Here is a 16,331-nt window from a genome sequence, read left to right as displayed (position 1 = left end):
TGCACAGAGGCATGTAGTGTGTGTCCATTTTGCACATCAATAATTGAACTGGAACCAAGTGAGTGGACGCACACGTTCATTTTAATACAGACAGACACGTCCTGGGAAATATTTATATAATGAAGTTTTAATACCTTGTTCTCACTGGTGAACACTAAAGAGACACTAAAGATGCAATGCAACTGATGGGCTTTCACAACTGAAACCATTATATTAAATTGTTTATTTTTTGAATAATAATAATTAAAAAAACTTTTAAATAAATACAATAAAATAAAATGTATTCAAATTGTATTATATTGATCAATTTATTAAAATATATTACCATACGAGGCACAATCGCCCCTGATTCATACTATGTATACATATGAATCAGGGGTAATTGTGCCTCATATGGATGTAAATGATTTAATCATGTAAATCCAACACCCTTTTTTAGTCTATACACAAAAAAGGGTGTATTGGATTAACATGATTTAAAAATGTGCATTGTTCCCACATGAAAAAATTAAGTTAAGCAACCATAATTTGTTCACATAATTTCAGCATCGAGGAATTAAGTCATTTTAAGTGTCTCAATTATGATCTTAAGTGATCTAATATGTTTCCCTGACAGGATTTAATAATTTATTGAATTTCATATTTTTTTGTCACATGACTGAATTTTTAAGATTGTACTAGCTAGCTAACAAGATATTAGCTCACTGCAATCATTAAAGGGTTACTTCAGGATTTAGCATTAAGCTTTGTATTAGTAGAAAACCTGTAGTATTTTCGAATTACCGTGCTTTCCACCCTCATATCCCCCTGAGACAAGAGATTTATGTATTTTTTGTCTGGAAAAAATCCTCCGATGACGCAAAAATCGTCATTTTGCGTCATCGGAGGATTTTCTGGCCGGAGGCTAAAGACTACAGCCAGTAGATGGTGTTGTTCCGCATGTTTACAACCCGCCCATAGGAGGTGGGATCTCACTCACAGAATGTACACACAGTCAGCCGTCTTTCTTTGGAAGCTAAGCTAGCAGGCTCTTGTTCTGTGGAGAAAGCTGAATAGTAGGAGAAAGCTGAGTAAGTAACCATCCTCTTTTTCCCGGACTTGTCCGGCGGGCGAGATCGTTCAAAATGTCCGGGATTCAGCATTTGCGTTCTGCGGTCGCCATTCATTGTTTAACGTTACATGCAGCTCACCTTTTGTTTCAATCTAACTGAATTCATTCCGATTGGTGAATCTGAATGCAGTGTTTACATGAACGCTAAACAAGTGATCGGTTGATGTGCGTTTTACCCTTGCTAAGAAAATTCCCGCTCCTTCGTGAGAGATGCGAGACCCGGCGCGTCTCAGTAACACCGGCCTCGCGCCGTTCTCCCGCGGCCGTCAGCCTCGTCCTGCTCGCCACAGTAAACATAATGAATGGCAACTGTAGAACGCAAAAGCCGAATCCCGGACATTTTGGGCGATCTCTAGAGATCCCTGGCAAACTCATCACGTAGGCTAGCCTTGTTGTTTTCAACTAGTGCGCACTCTTACCGGTAGGCGTGGCCTCCTAAGGCAGCGAAGCAAGTGCATTCTGGGAGTTGTTGTCTTTCATCCACATGAGCCAAAAATACATTTTCTGGCTTTTCTCAGTCTAGAAAGCTCCAAATTCAAAAATTTCTTCACATTTCTTCTACTTAAATGACCTATTTTAAATACACATTCATCTTCCCAGAGGTGAAGTATCCCTTTAAGTCCCAAGCAAAGCATGTTGGGAACTACAGTTTTAGTAAAAAACATGATTGGTTTACATTATAAATAATTGAATCTAATAGACTGGACATTTTTAGAGAATTACATGAATCAAAAGCAGAGATAGATGGATGGATAGACAGATAGATAGACTGAACGATGGATGGATGGATAGACTGAACGATATAGATGGATAGATAGACTGAACAATGGATGGATAGACTGAACGATAGACATAGATGGATGGATAGACTGAACGATGCATGGATGATAGACTGAACGATAGATAGATGATAGGTAGACTGAAAGATAGATAGCTAGACTGAATGATAGATAGATACTTGCAAGGGGGCCAATTCATAAAGACTAAAATACTCAATAGTCACAAGATATAAACAATATAACAATAATATCCAATCTTACAACTTTGCTGCTGTCAACATTTAAACAATTTTTTTTACATTTTTTTTTTTTTTAAGGAGGTATGAGTCATTTAGTAGTCATCAATAGTATGCCACATATGCTGTCGGTTGAGCTTAAATTGTATTGAACCTGGAATGTAAATTTCAAATGAAGCTTGGAGAGTTTAGAAAGTGCACAGGTTGGCTTGTTGCTCCAAACACTGTCCCAGGACCATCCTCTCCAAACAGGTCATGCTGACCAATCAGACTATCCGGCACACACTCAATGCTGATCACAGAGAGCCGAGCAGGTCCGTCTTCATTTGTACTAACAATATGCATCAAGTGCGTTCCATTATTTATGCAGCTATTGACCCGCTTGCCTCCCCGTTCTGATGGGACAGATTACTCTTCCTGTTTATCCGACTGGATCTGCACGAGGAATCACGATCAGCTCCATCATCTGTCCGGATCAAACATTGCAGAAAACAACACCAGGTCAGGACGCAGAGATGTTTCCCATTACTGGTCATAACGCTCAATATGTTGCACTTCTACATTTAGGCCCTTGCTTCTCAAACATCTCATACACCGTTTGCTATATCGGTCTCTTGACAGGTGGTCAGACTGGTTTGTGCATATGGACACTCATGGAAAGGAGGGAGAACTGGCACGTGTCCCAACCTGGAGCCTGAGTGTGCTCTGCTGACAGGATAGGGGTTCGCTTTGCTGAGCATGACCTAAGTCCTGTTGACCGGAAACTCGAGGAAACCAGACACCTTACAGTGCACATTTTACTAACATAAGCACCCAGCAGCACAGAAAGACAAAAACATAAGCAGTTACATTAGACATTTTGCATATAATTCGAACACAAAAATGCACCGTTCTTCCATTATAAATCCAGCTGATGTGCTTATGGTTTCAGCTGTGAAGCGCTCGATCTATTTGTTGTGGCCACTGGCAACGATTATTGATGCGCTGAAGCTCATCAGTGAAAATGAGGTGATAACTTGCAAATGATAAGATTCAAAGATTGAACAAGTACAGGAACGCTTTGCATTGATGAGACTGCAGACATTTATTTGACCTTTCTATCTCTCCCCACCAGCGTTTTTGAAAACGTATGTGAAGCTTTTACATATTAGACCAGGCTTTGCTAATTTGATCATATATATGTGACCCCAGATCACAAAACCCGTCACAAGTCACACGGGTATATTTGTGGCAATAGACAACAATACATTGTTTGGGTCAAAATTATCGATTTTTCTTTTATGCCAAAAATCATCAGGATATTAAGTAAAATATGTTCCATTAAGATATTTTGTAAATTTCCTTCTGTAAATATATAAAACATTTATTTTTGTGAGTGAATGCAGCACAATCGTGAACATAAATGGACAACTTTAAAGGAGATTTTCTCAATGTTTTGATTTTTTTGCTCCCTCAGATTCCAGATTTTCAATAGTTGTATCTCGGCAAAATATTGTCCTATCCTAACAAACCATACATCAATGGAAAGCTTATTTATTCAGCTTTTTATGATGTATAATTCTCAATTTCAAAAAAGTGACTGGTTTTGTGGTCCAGGGTCACATATAGGGTTTGTTGCTTTTGCTTTATGTTCCAGCGGGCACCACACGAGGGCAGTGTATTTTGAGACACAAATATAAACCGCCTTATAATGACTTCACCCATGATGTAAAATCACAGAGCATGGGCACAATATAAATCAGCAGACACACAGCAGGGAGTTTGTTGTTGATGCTGAGAGTTTAAGTGGAGTATTACACAAAGAAATCGTTTGTCTCTGAGAGACATTGCAACAAGAAAACACCTTTACAGCCAACAGTGTTTTGTTTCTCACTGGGGGAACATTTTGTAAGATAACCACATGCAATATTTTTTAGGCCCTGTATGAATCATTTTACACACTCATCCTAGACAAGTTGCATAATCTATAATAGCTTAGTGTAAGTTGTTTGCAAGAAAATAAGCAGCTTAACACTGAAAACAAAGGAAGGAAGTGATCTCACACAGCTGGAGAAGAAGATTATTAGTTGTGGAAATAAAATGCTGTAACACTGATGCATATAAACTCGATATGAACTGTAAACTGTGATTTCCAGCTAAAGTAAATGACAACAAATGGCAGTTTGCTTTGATATTCTAATCCAGTGGTTGTCAACTGTTCAGGGGAGACGAAGCTAAACACAAATAATAAAATGTCACAATGCACATTAATCTTGTACAATTCAAATAAATGCAATATAAAACCAGCATATCAACTTTTAAAATGGAGAAGAAACACTTCCCATATTTTTTGCTGTTGACATCAAAGGCTGTGTGTCCCATCAAACTCAAATTCACTTTGTAGAAGTAGGACAAAAACAAAAATACTTACATTTCAGCCTTTAAACCATTATTAAAGAATATCGACGAGACAAAGCAAATGTATAACGCAGCTTCGCTTTTTAGAAATGTGAAAGTATAATATAAACACTAGATAATTCATCAATAGTAGATTCACTTATTCATTGAGTGCAAACTGCTCTGAAACTGTAAGTTTGTCGAATGCACAACAGCGCTGGTTTTTACTTTGAAACATGCAGTGCTAACCATTAAATCGCCTTTTGAAGTTTAATAATCACATTAAGCCATATCACGATATCTGTTTTTCTGTCTCTAAATTTAAGATCTCTTGAATTCATAATTAAGACATTTCTTATACCGCTTAAAGTCCCCATGAAATCAAAATTGACCCTACTTACTTTGTTAGCGCATATTACTAATCTTGTGGTGAACAATTAATCCGTGCAAGTAAATATAAAAAATAAATAAATTTTTACCATGGTAATCTTTAATCAAAATCTGAAAAGTTACTTCCGGTCTGGAATGGCGTTCCTTTTCTGATGACGTCAGTTTGACGGCTTGGGTTGAAAACGCTTAACCACTCCCCTCAAACCGTTAGTCTGCTATGAACAAGAGATAGAGAGGAGGAGCGCTAGAGTAAAACCCTGCCCTCTGTTCAATATTCCGTTTCACTTGGAAATACGTCACAACACTGGAGAAAAGTCGTTTGCAACTTCCGGTTCACGGGGACTTTAAGATATTTCAGATTTTAAAGGCACACTATGCAGTTTCCGTTTTTGTCAAACAGCGACCCCTAGAGTCACTGTGGAGTACTTGTATTTAACGTTACTGTCGTAAATACCACTCGCGCAGAGCAGTCTCTGCACTCTTCCGACTGCGCTTTCTTCGTTTTCTTCGTCGACTCTGCCATGATTTACGTCTGAAATGCATGCTAGCGTCTTCCATAGAGGCTGCTTCATATGTTGTTGATGTATGTGACGTCGCGGCGTAAAGCAAGTTGTGATTCTCGCGAGATTTGTCGGGGCGCCAACTCTCAAACTTGCATTGCTGGCTTTGCCAGCAATGCAAAAAGAGAGCGAAGTTTAGATGAATACGTAACTACGTTCTGCACGCTTTTCTCTCAACTACAACAAAAGCGATTATCAGTGAGAAAATAGCAGTTAAATGATCTTAGCGATGTGGATGTTTGCACCAGCTCTGCAATTCACAGGCATCATGTCGATAGATGAGGTAATTCAAATTACAGTTATAGTAGTTTGGTTATACTGTAAAGTATTTTTGAGACTATAGATAGACTATGTAGATCTGGCTATGTGAGACTATAGCTTGAATTAATATCTTTTCTTTGCATGACACATTGACATGACAGAACAGAATAGCTTTTTCGGCATTATCCTGAACATTGTATAAGCATTCGTTTCATATGTCATAGAACGGAGGCTCTCGGGAGTGTAAACTTCACATCCTTTGGATTTTCTTCACATAAAAATCAGGTAAGTCTTGTTTTGTTACAAGCTGTTCACACATCGGCAACTAAGAGGTGATTAATACATGAAAATGATTACATATAGGCCATTTAAATTTGATACAACTGAATTTAAGACGTTTAAAGGGTCTTAAATGGCCCTGAAATACAGATTTGGTATTATGTTGGGTCGCCAATTGGTCCATGTAAAATCTCGGGTTTGGAAGGAAAACCAGTTGAGAAACAACTCATAATGAAGAAGTAAAAAAAGAATTGCACAGGTATTGATCTTAGAATATTTAATTGGAAAAGTCAGTTTCAAAAATACAAGGCAAATCCAGGGAAAAGGGTGCTTACAGCTCACTGAGTCAGGTACTGTGGCCTTCTCACAATGGCAATAAATAACTATTATAGCACAGACATTGATTTCACCTCTTCAAAATTCATCAGTGAATCACTCATAATACCATGAGACCAAGTGAAGCAGAACACATTTGAGCTGTACTGAGTGATGGTTCAGTGTTCCCATTTTCTCGATCATGCGGGGTGGAAACCAAAGTGGTTAGTATTAGCCAATATGTTCCTCTATTAATATGAGTAAGCAAATTAACACAGAACATATTGGACATATGGAATCTACATATGCACGTGCGCATAAGCTATTACAAATGATCTATCTACTACAATAACAATGTTCAACATTGCAAAAAAAAAAACACAAATTAAATGGCAACTTAACACTTTTAGCACAAAACAAGAAAAAATTAGAAACGCAACAAAAAACGAGAGAGAGATTTGGCAAAACACAAAATAGGAAGGATTTGAATTGAAATGGCACATTATTCAGTGCTAAAATTATGGACCTAGTGAGGTTAGTATTTTTTTTTTTATTATTTTTTTTTTTTTAAAAGCTGAAAAGAAGCGATACATGATTGCAAATAAATGGCACGCCGAGATTATTTCAACACAAACATCCACAATAACAATGCATACGATTTAAAACATTATATCCTTGAGTAATACTAAGCTTCAAAGGAAATGGAGAACTTAAAAAGTCCAGTGAGAATAGCGAGACCCGGCTGAGGCGGTTGGGTCTCTGTTTTAAATAAGGATGGAAAAGAAGCGATAAATCAGTGAACGTCGACCCTGTCACTGTAAAGACTATGTACAACAGGAAGGCTGCAGTCCGTCGGCAGGGTAAATCCTCCTATTCACATGGCTCAGTTACACAAGTTTTTATTTTACTTTTTAAATATTCACGTTCTACGTCTAATTCCTAAACTAACACCCCATAGGCTGGACAGGTCACCTCATTGAGACGGATTCCATAAAGCATTGCACAAAACACATGTGTTCATCAGGTCTGCACTCATTCAAGGCAGACCTGGATGCTGTTTTCCTGGGAGATACGCGACAGAATTTCACCCTGACTGATACTAAACATTAATATAGTTTATGTGGGATAACTTTCTGAAACTATTTCAGCACTACATACCTGGTTATGTGTCCATAAGTAAGCTGACCATGTCACAGGAAACTATTCTGAGGCTATGAACATCGATGGCTTTTACATTGCAGATTTTCGGTTTGCATACACAGAACAGGAAGAGCTTCTCACATCAAGGATGGGGGGAGTGCCAGAACGAGCATCCTATCATACATGACCCCTCCTCCTGCTGGTTTAAATTAGCCCTCTGCAGACCTTGTGTGGAAAATGGGTCAGATTTATCATCAAAATGGATGTGTTTGTATGTGGAGTGTGGTGCGTTAGCTCATGTGATCTGAACGCGGTGTCGGGGATCTGCGGTTGTGTTCTGTGTATAATGCTTGAAATGTCTCTTGGTGCGCTCCACTCTACCTGTGCAAAAGGGATCTGGAATAGCTGGACTACACTAAACGTAGTTTAGGACAGACGGTCTGAGAGACTATAAGAAAGCACTGGGGTTCGCTCTCGGGTCCTTTTGGTTCCTGTAGCGCATGGCCAGCCAAACTCCTAAGATCTGAGAAAAAAAGGGGGACAAAATATTATAAATACAGTACTAGAGTATAATATATAGCTATAATGAGAAAAAGTCAATGTGATAAAATGATTTTATCATTACAGGCAAATTAACACTAATGCATGACTGGAAATGACTTAATTATATATCAGAAATATTATAAAAGAGATCAGTGTTCAATAAATATATATATATATATTCAGTAACATTATATATATTCTAACATTAAATATGTGTGTGTGTGTGTGTATATATATATATATATACACACAGTATATATACACACATACATACACACTGTGTATGTTTGTTAGTATTGTTAACTAAAACTATTTAAAAAAAATTGTTATTAGAAATAAAGAAACAATTTTGTTAATTGTTTGTTATAAAAATAAAGATAAAAGATAAAAAATAATGTTTAATAATATTTTAGTAAAAATAAAGCTGAAATAAAATAAAACAAATATTAGATGAATAGCATTAACTTAAACGAAACCTTGGCAACTTACTAAAAATAAAATAAAGTTGAGATACAATTAAATTACAAGAAAAAATTACTGAAACAAATAAAAATAGAAGAAAAACTAAAATGAAGGATGAGCTTTAGAATTTAGATGTGTTTGTAAAATCAATTTTTTGTAGGATGCCACTTTCTTAATTACAACTTACTTATGATCAATAACTATTTATTTCAAGCTTTATTCTCTAACTAACATGCCCAGACCTCAGAAAGACAGGACACAAAAGAAGTCCAGATCTCCAGTTTCCAACTTTTCTGTGGCATTCACATGCGGCCCACACAGCATGTGATCTGAACTAACCTCTGTGAAGCTGAAAAAGAGGCCGACTCCTCCCAGAATCTTCAGAGCTTCTGATGAATGTTGGAGCATCTTTTCACCACAGGTGAGGCAGGATTTCTTTCCTACACATGGCTGCGGGAAAAGAAAGCAGGGTGTTATTCTCTCATTTTTCACATTTGGTTACCTCAACATCCATCATCCAGGCTACAGGTCATCATCACATATAAATGGTCCATTCACTGTTCATCTTAGAACAAAAAAACAGTAGTTGGACCCTTTACCTGTTGGGTCAGACCATTTCTTCCTTTCTAAAGGCCCGGGTTCACTTTATTTTCCGCATTCTGCTCCGTCTTGCGCACGGTCGTGTCCACACAGTTTACTCAACCACGGATGAGCACGGACGCACAAGTTCTACACGTATGCGAAGTACAATTGCTTTTTTATACTCTACCAGAGTCGTGTAAGGATGGATAGAAGTAAAGTAGCGAATCCTTCACAAGTTTAGAACAAGAACCAAAACAAAAACAGAAGGATATGCTGTGTTTACTGTTTTGTATCACTCTTTGTACCGCATTCTTTTTCGGCTACTGCACAGTACATCACAATGATGAAAATGATGTCACGTGGACCGTCGTGGAACGCCGAAACCCAAAGTATACTTTGGGCTTAAGTGACAGTTCTTCGCTAGAATAATGGTGCGTTCAAGACCTCATGGGAAGTTTATATTTACGACGCCAGGTGCGTTCAAGTCATTTTCGTCGGAGTAAGATGGCGGTGTACACTTAATTGACTACACAAAAATACAGCAAGGTTTTTAACTCTATACTTCGAGAAAATAAAGAACAAGAATGTGCATCAGATGTGTTTTGCTTTTTTATGTTTTTTAATTAATTTATGAAGCCAATGTAAACTTTATCGTTAGCATATTTTGTTGTTATATTACAATGCTCTCATATTTTATGCAGTTAACTCTTGCTTACTTCGTTGTAAATAGAAAAGCCTGACAATATCAGCACTAAACACTTTTAGGGTTAGTTTACTCAAAAATGATCCCATGATTTACTGACCCGCAAGCCATGCTAGGTGTATATGACTTTCTTAATAAAGGCCTTCAGAAGCGATGTGAAGCGTTTTTGTAAGAAAAATATCCATTTTTAAATCTTAATAAACTAAAATAACTAGCTTCCGGCAGACGGCCTACTCAAATAGACTTACGCCAAAAGAGTAACCTCTGACATGATGCATGGATGAATGCAGAAGCGCAGAGGATAGAGCAAAACAAAACACCGGTCATGAGTTAGAAGTCTAAAACGAAAAATTTTTAAGATTAATATCAGAGGATTTTAATATATGCTTGACTTGCCCAGCCCTATTTGTTTGAACGGCGTCAAAGCTTACGCTATTCCTACGTCATACATCGCATCAGAAGTTACTCTTTTAGCGCAAGTCGGCTAGCGTAGGCCGCCTGCAGGAAGCTAGTTATTTTAGTTTGCTTACAAAAATGCATTGTTTCGCATCAGAATGCCTTTATTAACCCTTGGTGCCGTATGGATTACTTTTATGATGGATGGATGCACTTTTTTGGATTTCAAAATCAGGAGCGCCATTCACTACCATTATAAAGCTTGGAAGAGCAAGGATTTTTTGTATATAACTCCAATTGTGTTTGTCTGAAAGTAGAAAGTCATATACACCTAGGGAGATTTGAGGGTGAGTAAATCATGGGATAATTTTCATTTTTGGGTGAACTATCTCTAAGTATTGTGGTATTCCGCCATGTTTCTCACTGACCCGTCCCCAACTCGTAAACATCGGTGCTTAAAGCTACACTGTGTAGGATTTTCTCCCATCTAGCGGTGAAATTGTTTATGACTACCAACTGAATATTACTTTCTAGCCCCTCCCATTCCGAGGGCGTTTTAACTCCTACGGTGGCCGTATTATTTCAAATCTGCCGGCAATCGCGAGTAATCTCTCTCTCGCATTCGTCACGGTGCCACTGAGTGTAAAAACGTGAAAGGCAAAGCTTGAATTTTCAGGTATGTCCCTCTTTGGCTAATGTATTTTCAAGATGGAGGCGCAACATGGCCGCCGCCGTTCGAGCGACTCGCTCGTATGTATTCTAAATGGCAGATTCTACACTTACGAGAATACTTGATTAGTTGGTAGAAGTAATTACACATGAATGAGCACATATCATTTTGAAAGAACAAAGTGTTTTTTGCTAAGAATTAACTTAAAAAATTACACAGTGTAGCTTTAAAGAAAATCCTGAGCTTCCCACTCGTATTAATAACATTGTGATGGCGTTCATGTGCATTCAACTCGTAAATACAATCTTTCTGACATGACTTATGATCAGACGACTTTTTTTTTGTGACTCATGCTCATCGCATCTCCCTTTTCTCAAAATCCTATCCTCTCGACTTTATCTATCCAATAAGGTGGTAGAAAGACAAAAAAGGAGAAGACAAAGGAGGTATTCTTACAGATTCACAGAGGTTTAAGTCAGACGCAAAATCTGTCTGGGGAAGAGTGTTGTTGAACAGGCCACAGCAGTCCAGTTTTTTCTCAAGACTTATCCTTGTATCGTTACTCATTATTCTCCAGGACGAGTTCAGCAGATTCTCCTGTTGTTGGTAATTGCACATGACAAAAACCAGGAATTACTCTCAGTTTCTCAACAAACAATTGTGCAACAACAACAAGTGTGCTTTAAAATGAATTAGGCCTACCTGCTGACCCTGGTTCATGGCCAGGCAAGAACAAGAAACTCCAAACTGGAAGAGGAAGACGATGAAGAGAATGACCATGTACTGTAAAAAAGCATTTGTGGTCAAGGACTTAACAACATTCGGACGGGAGAACTATTAAAATATTTACAATTCTAACACCATTTTTAAGGGCATAGAACCACAAAAAGCATGCAGTACAAGGTTACTAAAGGATACAAAGAAAAGCATGACTTGGTGATGGTGGACGGCTCCAATGAGCCCCACAATGGAGATCAGTAGCAGAAAGAAGCCCACGGCAATCACGCCGCCAATGATGTGGATGCTGGAGACGATGCCAAAGCCTTTGCCCCATGCTGCTACGACAATCAACAGAAGACCCACCAGCTGAGGATGAAACAAGAGACCAATCAGAAACATGTCACAACAGTACAAACCATTTGCAATATGTCGGACTCGGAAATAACACTATATTGCGCTTAAAGTCAACATGAAATGACATTCACAACCCATTTTACTTCCATAATGTGACACATAATCAAGTTGAACAGAATAATTAACGAGAGAAAAAAAAAGGGACTTCATTTTATCCATAGAGTTGATTAAAAAAAAAAACACAATAAAAATAGTACACTGGCAAGACATAAAACAGAGTGTTTTACAATTAACTTTCATTTTAATTCAGTTCATTTATTTCATTTATTTATTAATTTTTAATTTAACTTACAATTGTAAGTTAAAGGTGTATTGTGTGATATTTAGGAGGATCTGGTGTATAAAGACCTCACTTAACAGTAAGGTCTTTAAAAATAGTACACTGGCAAGACATCTAATAAAATAAATTAATTTGTTGCTTGCAAAAAATATTTGGCAAGAACTAATGGCAACAATTTAAATGGTCATCAATGTCCACAGATAATGGAGTTATGATTATGAACACCGCCATATTATCATGTTAACCGAATGCTAGCTGGGCGTGGTCTCCATATGACAGGTAGTTGGAGAGGAGGATTAAAAAAAAAATAAGATGACAAACGTTTTACTCTGTAATGCTCCGATAATGCATTCACAATCAGACCAGTAGATATGGTCAGAGTTGACTTCATGTTGGCTTTAAGTGATGTCTACAGTTTTGTATGCCTCAGGATGACTACTTTATATGGTGTTTCAATTCATTACAACTACTGTGACAGCGACATGATACAAGTCAAATGTTGTTACGCTTCTAAAGTAAGCATTTCTACTTCACTTCATTTCTACAAGCTAAACTGCGACTAGTGTCAATCTACAGTTCAAGGGTTTGTCTGGAATCTATAAAAACCAAAGCAAAGGGCAGCAGGATCAAGATTGCAGGTCCAGAGAGCAACATATTTACCAAACAGCAGCACATGGGCAGCATATCACAGGCCAAACCCAATGCCGAACAATGTACACAGTGTACACACACAGTTCCTCCTTAAATGCCAGCATGAGGGGTACGATTATGACATTATGGAGAACATTGTGAACCAAAACCAAGCCACATACACCACAAAATGGTCTGAGTGATGGCTTCTGTGCAAACTGCATTTTTAATTAATGATTTTACTTAATTGTAAAGTGATTTAAGGGTTTTCAAACCGGGGTCCACAATGGTATTCTAGGGAGCCCGTGGAAAACGGGTAAACTGTAAAAAAAATGAATGAAAATAAGATTAAGCAGATAAATAAATGATTAATTTAACTAAGTAAATATTAATAAATACATTAAGTAAAATCTAACAGTACTGTAGTATGAGTCGAGAAAATGTAAATGTAACAATGGAAATTATATTCGAAATATTTTCCAAATAATAATACACATGCATAATATAAATTTGTAACAGTATGAATTGGGTCTGCTAGGGAATACTGCGGGGTCCATGGGTAAAACTTTGAGATCAAATGTAAAAAAAATAATAATAATAAGATTAAACAAAATAAATAAATTAGTAAAAAAAAAAAAATGAAATAGTCATAGAAATTAAATAGTCAAAATAATATTTTACATGTTTACAATATTAATTTTCACAGTATAAATTGGGTCTGCTAGGGAATACTAGGGGGTCTGTAGAAAAAAATAGAGATTATATAATGTAAAAAAATTAATTAACAAATAAAAATAAGATTAAACAAAATAAATTAGTAAAACAAACTAAATAAATAAATTTAAAGAAAGGAAAGAAATAAGAACAAAAGAAAGAACAAAATGTAAATAATTAAACAGCACAGCACTATAGTGAGTAAAAATAAATTTAATAATGTAACATCATAGACATGAATTAGTCAAAATAATATTTTGCATGTTTATAATATTAATTTTTCATACTATAAATTGGGTCTGCTAGGAAAAAAAATATAAAACGTAAAACAAATTAATCAAAAATATATATATATATAAAATAAATGAGTGAAACAAACAAACAAAAAATGTAAAGATTACAGTACTATAGTGACTATAGTACTATAGTGAATAGAAAAAAAATATAATGTAACAATAATACTTGTTATAAATAATATTTTACACATATTTTAACAATATATATATATATTTTCACAATATAAATTGGTTCTTTTTACATGAAAATATATAGCTGTCTTTTAAAACAAGGATGATCATATTTGGGGCTCTGTGACATCTAAAAGACTTAAACCAAAAGCAGCCCCTGTGGAGTAACCTGAGGTTAAGTGTCTTTACCTTAAAGGGTTTTAACCTTTGGGTTACTAGCACAGATCTTGAACCACTACACCACCCAAAGTCATTTAGCACTTCTCATTTACAGCTCTGACTGAATGCAAAGTCCTTTACTTTAGGCTGAGTGTGAGTGTGACTGTGCCACTGTGATCTTAACCCAGTATTGTCATCACATGTGAGTCAGAGGCATTATAGATACGTGATCGGTGACTCAGTACTGTGTGCATCATATTAAGCAAGCATGAACATTAAATCAACAAACTCAAATGCCATTTCAGATTTTTGACAGATACATGCATGAAGCTGCCAGACCAAAGTCTTTCAGAGCTATCAGGCTAATCAGTCGTGAAATAGACATAAATACACACATATTTTATATAACTCAAAAATAAACTTTATCCATAAAGTAAACAAAACGAGTTAATGAAAAATAGATTACACAAACAAACATAGGGACGATTATGCAACACTGCATGGCGAAACACCATTAAGGAGATCCTACAAAAAACAAACTACAAAAATAATCTTAACATTCACACATAAACCGATGTTCTTTTTCACTAATAACAGCTAAACAAGAAGATTTTATTTAACTAGTAAGTTACAGCCTAAGACGAAAAGTAACGTTAGCTATCTGATTCATCTAACGTTATGTTAGCAATAAATAAAAGACCTCACCAGCGACCAAGCAATAATAGAGACCAAGAGAGTAAATATTAAGGAAAAAAGTCCATAACACGCCTTATATCCAGCATATGCAGAACTAAATGTTAAGTATTTTTTCCAGGATTAGCCGTTGCTAACAGGCTAGCTGAGCTAACGTTATATATTCATGTACGTGCGACTCACCATATAAACTACATTTAGCGAACAGAGGGCGTTTTTCGAGCACGTAAATCCTCCGCAAACCATGGTGAATCTTCAGGCATTTACCGGTGAGATGAAATGATGTGCTGCTGATGTGGTTTTCGCCGATGTGAGTATGCTATAAACTGCTCTTCTTCTCTTGTGGTGAGCCCTAGCGATGTCCGATTCGTGGACGAATCGTTCATTTCAGACGAATCAATTAAACCGGTTCACAAGACCGACTGAACTGAATCATTCAGTCAGCAACTGTTTAATTGTCTTTGTTTAATGCCAATGTAAATTATTTTTTTGGTTATAATAAATAACTATGTTTCATGAGATGAATCACGGCTGAAACAAACTGAACTAAGACACATGAATTCACAATAGATACACGGGTTTCTTGTATACAAACAATACCGGATGCGCGCGCATCCAGGAGGCAATAAACCGCTATCTGTTATGCCGAGTTCTGTAAAAGAACATTGTACCTCAAATGAAACGTAAAAAAACATAAACGTTTTTGGAATTAATGTCTACGACGTGACGATGACGAATTTGGGTCATGAAAGAAATGAATCACTGAATCGTTTTTAATTGATTCTTTGAAATTACCTTTCAAAAGAACTGATTCGCGGAAATCGGTTCCCATGATCACCTGGGCTGAGCTAGCCGGTGACGTCAACCGGAGCCGCAGACCCTCTAGCGGCAGAACTTTCACTCATGTGCTTTGTTTGTAGGAATGTCCTCCTAAGCATACAATTTAAACATAATTTTTATTGAAATAAAACCTGCTATATTAAGAGTTTTACAAACAACAGCCATCGTAAAAAAAAATCTAAATATTTCTTCCCTTTCTAATCGTCACATCTTTTTAAATCAAGGAAGTGTCAAAATTTAATTATCATTTAAATCAATGTTTTATATCACACAATTAAGCTATTAAATAATTTATTAATTCAATTATTATTTTCTAATATTAAGCACGAAATTTAATTATCATTAAATCTCGCGATAGCAAATACCACGCGCATGTTTTCATACTGTAGTTCCAAATTAATTAGCCTAGAGCGGCCAACATACTCAGTTAAAGACATTTAATTGAAAACCTTCATTTAATTGAAGAGACATGATCAGGGACGATTTTATAGTACATTTGCTCACCTGTCTGCAAACATGCGTGCTTCATGAAAGGCAAGTATTTTCTAAAACACAAAGCTATCATTTTCACGTTTAACGTGAATTTGTTTAATAACGCTTCTGAATATTAG

General features: G+C 36.5%; 1 protein-coding gene across 1 annotated transcript; it reads right to left on the bottom strand.

The window, feature by feature from the left end:
* Positions 1 to 6,254: 6,254 nt before the first annotated feature.
* tspan31 (tetraspanin 31) lies at positions 6,255 to 15,252 on the bottom strand. Its single transcript, XM_079849647.1, has 6 exons — positions 15,064 to 15,252; positions 11,722 to 11,889; positions 11,506 to 11,586; positions 11,260 to 11,400; positions 8,792 to 8,902; positions 6,255 to 7,970 (listed from the first exon to the last, which is right to left on the bottom strand). The coding sequence occupies exons 1-6, from the start codon at positions 15,124 to 15,126 to the stop codon at positions 7,896 to 7,898; spliced, it is 639 nt and encodes a 212-aa protein (XP_079705773.1). The 5' UTR covers positions 15,127 to 15,252; the 3' UTR covers positions 6,255 to 7,895.
* Between the last annotated feature and the right edge of the window lie 1,079 nt (positions 15,253 to 16,331).

This window comes from Squalius cephalus, assembly GCF_949319135.1.
Source record: "Squalius cephalus genome assembly, chromosome: 18".
NCBI classification, from domain to species: domain Eukaryota; kingdom Metazoa; phylum Chordata; class Actinopteri; order Cypriniformes; family Leuciscidae; genus Squalius; species Squalius cephalus.
Note: the sequence above shows the minus strand (reverse complement) of the source record. Positions and strands in the feature narration are given on the sequence as shown.

What these genes read in the sequence shown, in the direction of transcription:
- tspan31 (XM_079849647.1), bottom strand. Translation starts at nt 15,126, where the DNA reads ATGGTTTGCGGAGGATTTACGTGCTCGAAAAACGCCCTCTGTTCGCTA. An exon ending in CGCTAAATGTAGTTTATATG is followed by an intron (nt 11,890 to 15,063) that starts GTGAGTCGCACG and finishes TTTCATCCTCAG; the next exon opens with CTGGTGGGTCTTCTGTTGAT. An exon ending in TCTTTTTCAGCTTCACAGAG is followed by an intron (nt 7,971 to 8,791) that starts GTTAGTTCAGAT and finishes TTTTTTTCTCAG; the next exon opens with ATCTTAGGAGTTTGGCTGGC.